Raw genomic sequence first — 13,145 nt, forward strand, 5'->3', positions numbered from 1 at the left:
TTCCTTCTGCATTGGTTTAATTCTTGTGAAGCGCCATTGGTTTTGTGCACTTTCAGAGGTGCAGTTTTCAAAATGCTGTCACTTTTGGGTATGTTCTGTCATACAGGCCCCCCTGGCCAACTTTTAACCCTTCTAACTTCATAACAAAAAAAAATTGTTTAAAAAGATGCTGATGTAAAGTAGACATATGGGAAATGTTATTTATGAACTGTTTTGTGTGATATAACTCTCTAGTTTAAGGTCACGAGAATGAAACGTTTGAAAATTGTGAAATTTCTAAATTTTTGCCCAATTTCTGTAGTCTGATTTCCATATATACAGTATCTTTTTCCTTCTCTAAAAATGGCTTGTGGGTTACCATTCTCTGTTCTCTCTCTTAGGCTGTGGCCACACTAATGTATGGCATCCGATGCGAGAGCATCGGATGTGATATGCTAATGACCCTCGGATCCTGCTCTGCTGCATATGAGAGGCGAGTGTCATTCTACTGTGCTCCGAGTCTCTCGCACAGAGCGGATCGAATCACAGCTGCGGAGGAGGCAGAGAAACTAATTTCTCTATCTCCTCCATTGCCGGCATTGGCGTATATTGCACAGCACTCAAATGATATCCAAATGATGTGCGCTGTGTCACTCGCACCCATAGACTTATATGGGTGTGAGTGCGCCGAAACTCGGCGAGTGTCGGTGACAGTCGCAACATGCTGGGTTTTCACTTGCACGTAGAATACGCCCGAGAAAAAAAACGTTGATGGGAGCTGCCTCATAGATTAATACTGGTCCGAGTGCTATGCGATGTTTTGTTGCATAGCACTCATCCATATTCAACCCAAGTGTGACCTTGGCCTTAATCCCATTTCCAAGACTTCTCATTTGTTCTTATAATAACATCACTTTTTCCTCCTGTGATCCCCCTGCTCTCATAGTGTCATAAATCTCTTCTCCTGTGATGCCCTTTTATCACAGTGACATCACTCGTGCTGTGAATCCACAGTTCTCATAGTGACATCACTCTCTTCTCTTGTGATTCCCGTGTTCTCATTTTGATATCACTATAACATACTTTTTTTTTTTCTACAAAAGTTAAAACAATTTAAATACAAATTATGCACAACCCATAGACAATAAAAGTCTATGGCATCTTATCCAGCTATTTACCGCACTTTACCCTGGCCCATCCAAAGTCACATTCAGTAGAGAGAAGCCTGATGATGACACAAAGTTTTATATCATTTAACATCGCTTGCCAACTTAATACGGAAACTACTAATATATGCCTATATTTAATATATATTTTCAGTCTTTGTGGAAATACTTTTGGTGGTGATGGTCTCACAAACATACTGCAGCTTAAAGACACCAAGAAAAAACTAGATGTTGTTCTGTGGATTGCAGAGAATTTGGAGCTTTTCGAGTATGTGGAGAACAAAATTAGGTGCCTGAACCAAACATGGAAGAGCTACGATCAAAAATATCTTGACACACTGCTTGCAGCTGTTTTAAAGGATTTGGAGAAACAGGACTGCAATAAAGACCCCCAAATCACCTGGGAGAGAGTGGACAACCTTGTTCAAGAGATTAAAAAAGTACAAAAAGAATAGAATAGAAAAATATTACATTCTGGAACTGTGGAGATTTAATAGCTCTTGGCAGTCAGTGAGGAATACTGTTAAGTGTTTTTTTATGTTGACTGCTAGTTGGTTGTTGATTGTCAGAAAGTAAAACAACATACTTTTATTGTTTGTGTTAGTGGCATGCTCAACATTTGCATATCTTTACACTTAAAAAATGTATTCTCAAATTACTTCTATAAACACTAAATGCTGACTTTTTTATATTAAAGCAATTTTAAGATGATAAAGCTTTTGTAAATGTAGACGTACCGTAGTATTTGCAAATTTTACTCATTCTCATCTACTATATTTTAGTTATTATATCTAAAGGTACTGTCACACTTAGTGATGCACCAGCGATCCCGACCAGCGATATAACGCGGTCAGGATCGCTGGTACATCGCTAAGTGGTCGCTAGTGAGCTGCCACACAGGCAGATCTCACCAGCGACATCGCTGGGGTCGGGAGTCGCTACTTACCTGTCACACCAGGCGATCCTGCGTCCTCCCACCCACGTCCACACGTCGCTCGTCGTCACAGCAGGAAGCAGACGACGAGAAACAGTCCAGGACGTTCTCGCGCGATCAGCGATAACCAGCGGGGGAGCGGTCGGAGGTAAGTATCAGACATAGCGATATCGCTAGCGATATCGCTATAATGTCACAAAAACCAGTGACGCTATAGCGATATTGCTAGCGATATCGCTTAGTGTGACAGGCCCTTTAATGTATTAGATGGATCTGGTGGCAATAACCAGCTTTTTGAGACTATTGAAATGTTCAGACGCCACACTTTCGATAAGTACATGCATCTTATTTGGGGTGTTTAATAATTTTATATTATTAACCTTACATTACCACATGTTTATTTTGAGATCAAACGCAACTTGCTTTGAGCTTTAATTTTTGGGAAGATTTTTTTTTTTTACAAATAATGTATTTAATTCAGTCTAAACAGCATGAACGTAAAAGTAAGAGCTTTTAAAGTTTATTGGTCATCTGAAAAAAGTGATTTTTTTTTCTCTGTCTGCACAAATAAAGCTCTTTTGACACATTTGTGACTTCATCTTATTTCCTTGGCCTTTTTCTTCCATGTTATTGACAGAATTACAAAATATCATGTTCTTTTTTTTTTTTTAAGAAAATATCCATCTCTGAGACTCTTTTAAACAGCCAGACACTGTTGATTACTTTTTTATTTACATTTTAGCCCATGTTGCGTGCATATGTCAAAAACACACTAGCATTTTTATTCAGTTTATTTTATCCTGTGGTTTTTGTGTGTATGACCAAAGTACACATCTCTCTATATAAAAATGAATGTGTGTGTATCACCAACCAATCACGAAACATCTTTCATTTCACCAGAAATGTTCAAAAGAAGCTGAGCTGTGATTGGTTGCTATGAGCAACAGTTTTCCTTACAACCAATCACTAAGCATCTCTCATTTCACCAGAGCTGGTTAAAAGAAGCTGAGCTGTGATTGGTTGCTATGACCAACAGTTTTCCCACTTGACAACACCTCAACAGGCACTGACATGGTGGGAGAAATATAGCCTCCCTGGGAACGTAAGCTCCCAGCCATTGTCTGCCCCCCTGAGAGGAGCAGAGAGCACATGACAGAAATGAATCCCCCCTCCCGTGCCCATATACTCATCACACATCCTCCATCCCATAGGCACATCTTCCTTCTTAAAGGGATCATTGGTATGGAAGTCAGAGCAAATCCATCCAGCGCTTTGGTTTTGACCCCAGGCCTCTCTTAAAGGGATCCCCAGTATGGAAGTTAGGACAGTTCCACTCCGCTCTGTGGTTCTGACCCCAGGGTCTCTTAAAGGGATCATTGGTATGGAATTTAGGGCAAATCCACTCTGCGCTTTGGTACTGACTCCAGGCCATTCTTAAAGAGATCTCTGGTATGGAAGTCAGGGCAAATCCATCCAGCGCTTTAATTCTGACCCCAGGCCTCTCTTAAAGGGATCCCCGGTATCGAAGTCAGGGCAATTGCCTTCAAATGCTCTGGTACTGACCCCAGGCTCTGTTAAAGGGATCTCCTGTATGGAAGTTAGGGCAAATCCCTCAGTGCTCTGATTCTGACCCCAGGGTTCTATTAAAGGGATCATTGGTATGCAAGTCAGGGCAAATCCACTCAGCGCTCTGGTTCTGATCCCAGGCTCTCTTAAAGGGATCCCCGGTATGGAAGTTAAGGCAAATCCACTCAGCGCTCTGGTTCTGACCCAAGTCCCCTCTTAAAGGGATGCTCGGTACGGAAGTGAGGGAAAATGCACTCTGCGCTTTGGTACTGACTGACCCCAGGCCTCTCTTAAAGGGATCTCTGGTATGGAGGTAAGAGTAAATCCCTCAGCGCTCTGATTCTCACCCCAGGCTTTTATTAAAGGGATCATTGGTATGGAAGTCAGGGCAAATCCACTCAGCACTCTGGTTCTGATGCCAGGCCTCTCTTAAAGGGATCCCCAGTATGGAACTTAGGACCGTTCCACTCAGCGCTCTGATTCTGACTCCAGGCTGACGGGATGATGTGGGATATTAGTGGTAATTGTCCGGTGGCTGTGGCTGATGGGATTATGTGGGATATTAAGGGTAGTAGTCCAGTGGCTCTGGCTGACGGGATGATGTGGGATATTATAGTGAATGTGGCTATGTGGAATGGGCGGGGCTCTACACCCAACTTTATATATATATATATATATATATATATATATATATATATATAGATATAATCATTATAATTTCAAGGAAATGCTGTAGATATAGTATATCTTGACTTCAGCAAAGCATTTGACAAAGTCTCTCATACAATCCTTATTGAAAAAATGACTAAGTATGGAATGGACAAGGCAACTGTTAGGTGGATTCATAACTGGCTTAGTGATCGGACCCAAAGAGTGGTCGTAAATGGCTGCACATCCAGTTGGAAGAATGTCTCAAGTGGGGTACCACAGGGATCTGTCCTGGGCCCTGTATTGTTCAACATCTTTATCAACGATTTAGATGAAGGAATTGAGGGTAAACTGATTAAATTTGCTGATGACACAAAGCTAGGAGGGATAGCTAATACTAGAGAAGAGAGAGAGAGGATTCAAAAAGATATAAATAAACTGGAGAAGTGGGCAGCAACTAACAGAATGGTTTTTAACAGGGAGAAATGCAAAGTACTACATCTGGGCAATAAAAATGGAAAAAGCATATATAGAATGGGAGGAATAGGGCTAAGTGACAGCACATGTGAAAAAGACTTGGGTATACTAATAGATCACAGACTGAATATGAGTCAACAGTGTGATGCAGCAGCAAAAAAGGCAAATGCAATTCTAGGATGTATTAACAGAAGCATACAGTCTAGATCACGTGAAGTCATTATTTCCCTCTACTCCTCTTTGGTCAGACCTCATCTGGAATATTGTGTCCAGTTTTGGGCACCACATTTTAAAAAAGACATCAACAAACGAGCAAGTTCAGAAAAGAGCGACCAGAATGGTGACCGGTCTGCAAACCCTGTCTTATGAGGAAAGGTTGCAGGATTTGGGAATGTTTAGTTTGCAAAAGAGAAGACTGAGAGGAGACTTAATAGCTGTCTACAAATATCTAAAGGGCTGTCACATTGTAGAAGGATCAACTTTATTCTCATTTGCACAAGGAAAGACTAGAAGCAATGGGATGAAACTGAATGGGAGGAGACACAGATTAGATATTAGAAAAAACTTTTTGACAGTTAGAGTGATCAATGAGTGGAACAGGCTGCCACGAGAAGTGGTGAGTTCTCCTTCAATGGAAGTCTTCAAACAGAGGCTGGACAGACATCTGACTGGGATGATTTAGCGAATCCTGCTTTGAGCAGGGGGTTGGACCAGATGGCCCAGGAGGTCCCTTCCAACTCTACGATTCTATGATTCTATGAATTTGTTATAACTAACCGCAGTTAGTTACTATGCCCGGGCAGCACCGGGCTCTTCAGCTAGTGCTTTATAAAAAATTGTCTATTTTATTGAATTTCTTATAGCCTGTATATGACACAAACACTAATGTACGTTCACATATTTTATGTACACTTATTTATTTTTACATTTCATACAGATAGGAGGCATGAGCATACCTAGCAGGGTTGTGGTATAGCTCCTGCAGTTGGGCAAATAGTGAACCTCAGGTGACTGAGAGTAGGAAAAGTTACAGTGAATGGAGCAATAGCCATGAAATCATAATATTTCCCTTTTTTCAAGTGAAAATCTAGATTCCCTTGGTTCGTTCTTTCTACCCCCATCCCCTGATATGGTAGTTGCAACCAAAGAATATTGATTAGCTCATTGTGGTGACCATATAGCTTGTGGTAGTTTTTAGCTATTAAACTGACCCCAGTGTGTTGCTAATGATACAATGTGCATCACTAACATGGTTTACTCAAAATTTCCCAGTATTATGTTTAAAAAACACTTTACATCACTAGGTGATTGCCTCACATACCTTTTATTTCAGTCATAGTGGTGTGGTGGTGCTTTTTATCGTTTCAGTCAATGTCCTGTTCAAATTATGCACACCTACTGAATTGTGTTTGATAGCCATGATAGCCCAACGTCATGGCAACCACATAGCAAATCCTGTGCGTGTGCACTGCCCATCCGCTCTTGGGCATTCACACTGACTCTCTGGAGTGCAGAGTGGAGGGGACACTGGTGAGCATAGCGTGTGCTCTCGTCATACAGCCACTGGCATGCACACATCTGATATGAAGCTGGGGCTGTACACTCTGATTCAATGGTGCATGCTCATGGAGCGGATAGACAGTGCACATGCTCGGGATTTGCTACCGTATGTGGTTGCTGTGACGTCGGGCCAGTCACGGCAATCAATTGCAATACTGTGTACGTGCATAATTTGAACAGGACACTTGCCTGATCTGTGACTGAAACAATAAAATGCACCACCACTATGACTGAAACAAAAGGTATCTGAGGCAATCCCCTAATGATATAAAGTGTTTTTTAAACCTTTAACGACCACCGATACACCTTTTAAAGGCGGGAATTAAGGGTACTTATTCCTCAGCACCGCTTTTTAACGGCACTGAGAATTAAGGGTACAGCACCTCCCAGCGTCTTAAAATCTACTGGGAGTAGCTGAGACCCTGGAGAACATGATCAGGGCCGGTTTTACAGTCCCTGATCATGTGATCGCCGTTATTCACCAAATAACGACGATCACAAAAAAAGTACAATTTTCAATTTATTTTTCTCCTCTGATATGATCCAGCTTATCAGAAGAGAGAAATGGGGTCCCCCGAGCCCCCAATACTTCTGCCATCCCTGGACCCTTGGCCCTAGGTGTCATCTTCCTGGAAGAAAATGGCAGGTGCATGCGCAATGCGCCCGCCAAGATCTGCTGACTGGTACCCGGGAACAATAGGAAATGTTTCCTATTGCTTCATTTTGATCACTGTGATAAATGCTGTCAGAGTGATCAAATTAAAAAAAATAGTAAATCAAATCCCCCTTTGTCACCCCTTTAGTCACATAAAAATGATAAAATAAAAAAATTATATATTTTTTCCTTTCTTTGCAGTTAGGGATAGGGTTGGGGTTAGGGTTGGCTTTAGGGTTGTGATAAAGTTAGGGTTGGGGTTAGGGTTGGAGCTAGAAATGGGATTTTTTTCAAAAGTAAAAATAAGTGATGACAATGTGACTACTAGTGTCGAGCTCAAGTGCTCGCTTCTCAAGTTTGCATCCGTGGCTCGGGTATGCACCAAGTATCGCAGATCCCCGCATGTTTTTTTTGGGTGTGTCATTCGAGCACCCGCGATATTTGGTGCATACCCGAGTACCCGATACAAACTGGAGTAGCGAGTGCTCAACAATAATGGAGACATTCAATATGATAAACACAAGCCGCGGAGACACCATCACATGTTTCTCAATGCAAGCAATGACTAGCCAGGTCTTTCCCCGGGAAGGAGCAACCACCTATGCCAAAACATGGTATCCATCCACAGACAGCTGTTTCGGGGTATTGCCCCTCATCAGTGTGGAGTAGGAAACTGGCCAGTAAGAGCAATGCCTAGTAGAAGACTGTGAAAAATGAGGATGAATAAACTCATGGAGATCAACATCCAACACTGCGGAGACAACATCACATGTTTCTCAACGCAGTGATTCTAGAGCAATGCCCCCATCCCTTATGGGAAATATGTAAAACATGCAAAACACAAGCCGTGGAGACACCATCACATGTTTCTCAACGCAAGCAATGACTAGCCAGGTCTTTCCCCAGGATGGAACAACAACGGGAAGGGCAGTCTCCAATGAAGGAAACCAGTAGTAGGAAACTCGCCAGTAGGAGCAATGCCTAGTAGAAGACTGTGAAACAGTGGTTTCCTTCATTGGAGGCGGCTTGTGTTTTGCATGTTTTACATAGTTCCCATAAGGGATGGGGGCATTGCTCTAGAATCACTGCGTTGAGAAACGTGATGGTGTCTCCGCAGTGTTGGATGTTGATCTCCATCAGTTTATTCATCCTCATTTTTCACAGTCTTCTACTAGGCATTTCTACTGGCCAGTTTCCTAATCTGTAAGAGTTTCCTTTGAACTTTTCAGCTTTGTTTTTATGGACATTGGACCACAGGACTTGTTTGGTCACCACCCTTGTACATAGTTCACCATTTGCCCAGAAATGGACCATGGACATTGATGCTTGGAATTTTATCATAATAGGACTATTTTTGGAGCTTGTGGTTTTTGTAATTTTTTCCTTTCTCAAATCTTGTAACCTTCATATTGTTATACAGTGCCTACAAGTAGTATTCAACCCCCTGCAGATTTAGCAGGTTTGATAAGATGCAAATAATTTAGAGCCTTCAGACTTCACACAAGAGCAGGATTTATTAACAGATGCATAAATCTTACAAACCAAAAAGTTATGTTGCTCAGTTAAATTTTAATAAATTTTAAACATAAAAGTGTGGGTCAATTATTATTCAACCCCTAGGTTTAATATTTTGTGGAATAACCCTTGTTTGCAATTACAGCTAATAATCATCTTTTATAAGACCTGATCAGGCCGGCACAGGTCTTTGGAGTTATCTTGGCCCACTCCTCCATGCAGATCTTCTCCAAGTTATCTAGGTTCTTTGGGTGTCTCATGTGGACTTTAATCTTGAGCTCCTTCCACAAGTTTTCAATTGGGTTAAGGTCAGGAGACTGACTAGGCCACTCCAACACCTTGATTTTTTCCCTCTTGAACCAGGCCTTGGTTTTCTTGGCTGTGTGCTTTGGGTCGTTGTCTTGTTGGAAGATGAAATGATGACCCATCTTAAGATCCTTGATGGAGGAGCGGAGGTTCTTGGCCAAAATCTCCAGGTAGGCTGTGCTATCCATCTTCCCATGGATGCGGACCAGATGTCCAGGCCCCTTGGCTGAGAAACAGCCCCACAGCATGATGCTGCCACCACCATGCTTGACTGTAGGGATGGTATTCTTGGGGTCGTATGCAGTGCCATCCAGTCTCCAAACGTCACGTGTGTGGTTGGCACCAAAGATCTCGATCTTGGTCTCATCAGACCAGAGAACCTTGAACCAGTCTGTCTCAGAGTCCTCCAAGTGATCATGAGCAAACTGTAGACGAGCCTTGACATGACGCTTTGAAAGTAAAGGTACCTTACGGGCTCGTCTGGAATGGAGACCATTGCGGTGGAGTACGTTACTTGTGGTATTGACTGAAACCAATGTCCCCACTGCCATGAGATCTTCCCGGAGCTCCTTCCTTGTTGTCCTTGGGTTAGCCTTGACTCTTCGGACAAGCCTGGCCTCGGCACGGGAGGAAACTTTCAAAGGCTGTCCAGGCCGTGGAAGGCTAACAGTAGTTCCATAAGCCTTCCACTTCCAGATGATGCTCCCAACAGTGGAGACAGGTAGGCCCAACTCCTTGGAAAGGGTTTTGTACCCCTTGCCAGCCTTGTGACCCTCCACGATCTTGTCTCTGATGGCCTTGGAATGCTCCTTTGTCTTTCCCATGTTGACCATGTATGAGTGCTGTTCACAAGTTTGGGGAGGGTCTTAAATAGTCAGAAAAGGCTGGAAAAAGAGATAATTAATCCAAACATGTGAAGCTCATTGTTCTTTGTGCCTGAAATACTTCTTAATACTTTAGGGGAACCAAACAGAATTCTGGTGGTTTGAGGGGTTGAATAATAAATGACCCTCTGAATAAACTTTTCACAATTTAAAAAAAAATTACACAAAGAAATAACATTCTTTTTTGCTGCAGTGCATTTCACACTTCCAGGCTGATCTACAGTCCAAATGTCACAATGCCAAGTTAATTCCGAATGTGTAAACCCGCTAAATCTGCAGGGGGTTGAATACTACTTGTAGGCACTGTATGTTTATATGGTGTTTTATGTTTTTCATCAGCCCAGGAGTGCTGACTTGCACTAGGGGGGAATGTGGCGCGCCCAGGAGTATGGTCGCCACAGTGGCATTGCCTTCCTTCAGGGAGGGTGATGTTATGCTTGGAAGCAAGGAAGGGTCTCTCTAACAGTTAACCATGTCATGCATCACAGTTCCTACTCCAGGCCAGCAGAGGGAGCTCTGAACCAGGATTGGGGAGGAGCGCACTCTGAGGGCCAGGAGGGGAAATAGTGTGAGGAGGGCAACATGTGTAGACATGTGGAAAGAAGCTGGAGGTTGAGCTAAGGATAGAGAACTCCCAGTGAGAGTGCATGATCTGGAGCCTGGTCTCCACGGTTGTATGGATACTCAAGGTCCAGCAACAGAAACAAGAGGAGTAGGAAGCTGTAAATGCTCTATTCCCACCTAAGACTTGGAGGCACAACAGCGACCGGTGAGCCAAGAGAGATAGAGGGCTACAGCTGTCTGCCATACGAGGTAGCTCTAAGAGAAGATAAGAAGGAGGAACTTCAGTGTAACATAGTACTGGATGTACCTCAAGCCAGCACTAGGAAGGAGACTACACAACCCATCTGATAGAGAGATCCCTGATTTGCTTCCAGGCTAGCCTGCTCCTGTGCCATCTGTAATCAGGACCCTGGACTGCGTTTGCCAAGTAACGGTAAAGAAACTGCACCCTGTTGTGTCCTTGCCTCCTTCCTGCAACATCCTCAGCACTGCTACATCTCTGTGCCAAACACTGCACCTTCTTCCTAACCCTTTTAGCTACATTGCCCTGGGACTACAGCCCTGCCTGTGGAGGGCTACAACATCTAGCTGCACTACACCATCAGTCCCAGCGGATCTGCATGCAGCGTCGGCTTAACATCTCCCTTGCCGAACACCACAGGTGGTGTCACAAATCATTCATCTATAAATTTTATTACCAACTCAATCCCTTTTACATGGGCGCCCAGGGCCACGGACCGGGTCACCGCTGCTGTGACATTCCCTTCTGAGAAACCAGCCCGGTACCGAGTACCCCACGGCCCTGGGAGGGCGACCCAATGACTTTTGGGTTTTCATTGGCTGTAAGCCATAGTCATCAACATTAACAGAAATAATCCACTCTGTTTGTAATGACAGTATGTAGTATAGGAGTTTCACTTTTTGTATTGAAGAACTGAAGTAAATTAACATTTTGATGATATTCTAATTTTGTGAGAAGCACCTGTATTGTCCCATGAAGATGGAGTACTGAGAAAGATTGCACCTCCCTCCACTGCTCCAAGGATCCGCTCCTCATCCTCCCTGGTATAAATAAACACATCGGGAATATGTGAAGATATATCCATGGTCCACCAGCAATGAAAAAAATCAGACAAAATGGCTGCAATCAGTTATTCAAAAAAGTTTGCATGCTTCCAGAATTCAATATAAGTAGAGAAAAATGAAGCAGCACAACATGCAGTAAAATGCAAAAAATTCCAAAAAACTCATGGTATTAGCCTCCAGGACCAACAATCTCATAATCTGTCAGATATACAGCGTCTTCCACACAGGGCAGCCAGACCACAGACCAGGGCTTCACCAGCGCAATTCAATTCTAGAGGATGTATACCCACTGCTATCAGTGCTGTCTTCTTATTTTAGTGACCCTGGAGGTCCCTTTTCTGAAGCCCTATGCTGTACAGTCCACATACGCTTTCCAGACGCCAGCCATTTAACATTTCCACTGGCCATCCAGACTCTCTACTTTGTCCTTCTTTTGGCTACCATTGCAAGGATTTATTTATTTCAGTAAACGAGATTTTTCTGATGAAGGTCCTATGCTGGACAGAAAACGTTTAAACCTTTCTGTCTGGATGCACAAAATAAAAGTGTCTGAATATTTCACATATTGAGTGCCAAGATTTTTGCCATTTTTGATTGATGGGTTGGATACCCGACTTGAGCACCAACAACCAAACTATTCCTGAGTGCCGTGCTCTCTTTATAAGATATACAGGGTGGACCATTTATATGGATACACCTAAATAAAATCATGTTGAGGAGAACAAAAGGGATGGCACTCACCGTTCTGAAGAAGTGAATTTATTATCAGATAAAAAGCATAGGCTCGGGAGAGATGTAAGAACTGTGGACAACGGCCGTTTCACGCACCTGCGTCAGCCATTTTGGATCCAACTTTATTTTTTTCAGTGGGAAGAGGGTCATGTGACACATCAAACTTATTGAGAATTTCACAAGAAAAACAATGGGGTGCTTGGTTTTAACGTAACTTTATTCTTTCATGAGTTATTTACAAGTTTCTCTTTGTTTACAGCCATTGACATGTCGCAGAGGTTAACACGTGAGGAGCGGATAGAAATTGTGTTGATGTCTGGTGAACTCAGTACCCGGGTCATTGCAGCAGATTTCAATGCAAGACACCCTATACAAGAAAACTGTCACCATTCCCATTGTATTTAGGGGTATCCAGATAAATGGCCCACCCAAAAAAGTTTGCCTCATCACTGAACGCAATGTTCTTTGTAAACTAAGGGTCCTGTTCCAATTTTTGTTTTGCCCATTCTGCAAACTCAACGCGCCGATCTGGGTCACCAACCATTCCAATTTATTTAGGTGTATCCATATAAATGGCCCACCCTGTACAAATAAAAAAAATAAGCCGCCCTCCATTAATAAGCAAAAAGTGTGGACTTTGTCAGCCCATGTGGCGACCTTTCGACCCTATCGCAGAACCTTTCTCTTATTAATGCTCCACTGGGAAATTTAATATGCAAAAAAGTCTCTTCAGGGTGCAATAGGGCTTGAACTCTATAGCGCCACCCGTTGGAAGCAACAATCTCAGAGGAGCATTGCATGGCGAATAAAACTCCTTCCCTTGGCATGCCAGAGCCAGTATGTCACTCTATGTGTGTCACAAGCCATATCAGTTCTCATACTTTGCACTGACGAGGGCCAATAGCCAGAAACACAGTGTCAGCAAATTGAAATTCTGATTTGGATTTTATTCTAAGTCATATTGTAAGACTCGTTAAAGGGTCAAAATTGACTTGTAGGATCGCTACTACCAGTAGGTGGTGCTATACCTTTCAAGTCCTCTTCTTCTCTAAAGAGGCAATTTGCATAGAGAG

General features: G+C 42.9%; 1 protein-coding gene across 3 annotated transcripts in view; it reads left to right on the plus strand.

The window, feature by feature from the left end:
- LOC141092886 (NACHT, LRR and PYD domains-containing protein 1 homolog) overlaps window positions 1–2,665 on the plus strand; it is a 71,205-nt gene extending 68,540 nt beyond the window's left edge. For all 3 annotated transcript variants that reach the window (XM_073579207.1, XM_073579209.1, XM_073579208.1), the window contains one exon: window positions 1,300–2,665. In XM_073579207.1, the coding sequence (XP_073435308.1) occupies window positions 1,300–1,600 (301 nt within the window). In that variant the 3' untranslated portion in view covers window positions 1,601–2,665. The remainder of the gene's footprint in view (window positions 1–1,299) is intronic.
- The last annotated feature ends 10,480 nt before the right edge of the window (window positions 2,666–13,145 follow it).

This window comes from Dendrobates tinctorius, unplaced genomic scaffold (assembly GCF_039654945.1).
Source record: "Dendrobates tinctorius isolate UK_male_01 unplaced genomic scaffold, ASM3965494v1 ptg000062l, whole genome shotgun sequence".
Lineage (NCBI taxonomy): Eukaryota > Metazoa > Chordata > Amphibia > Anura > Dendrobatidae > Dendrobates > Dendrobates tinctorius.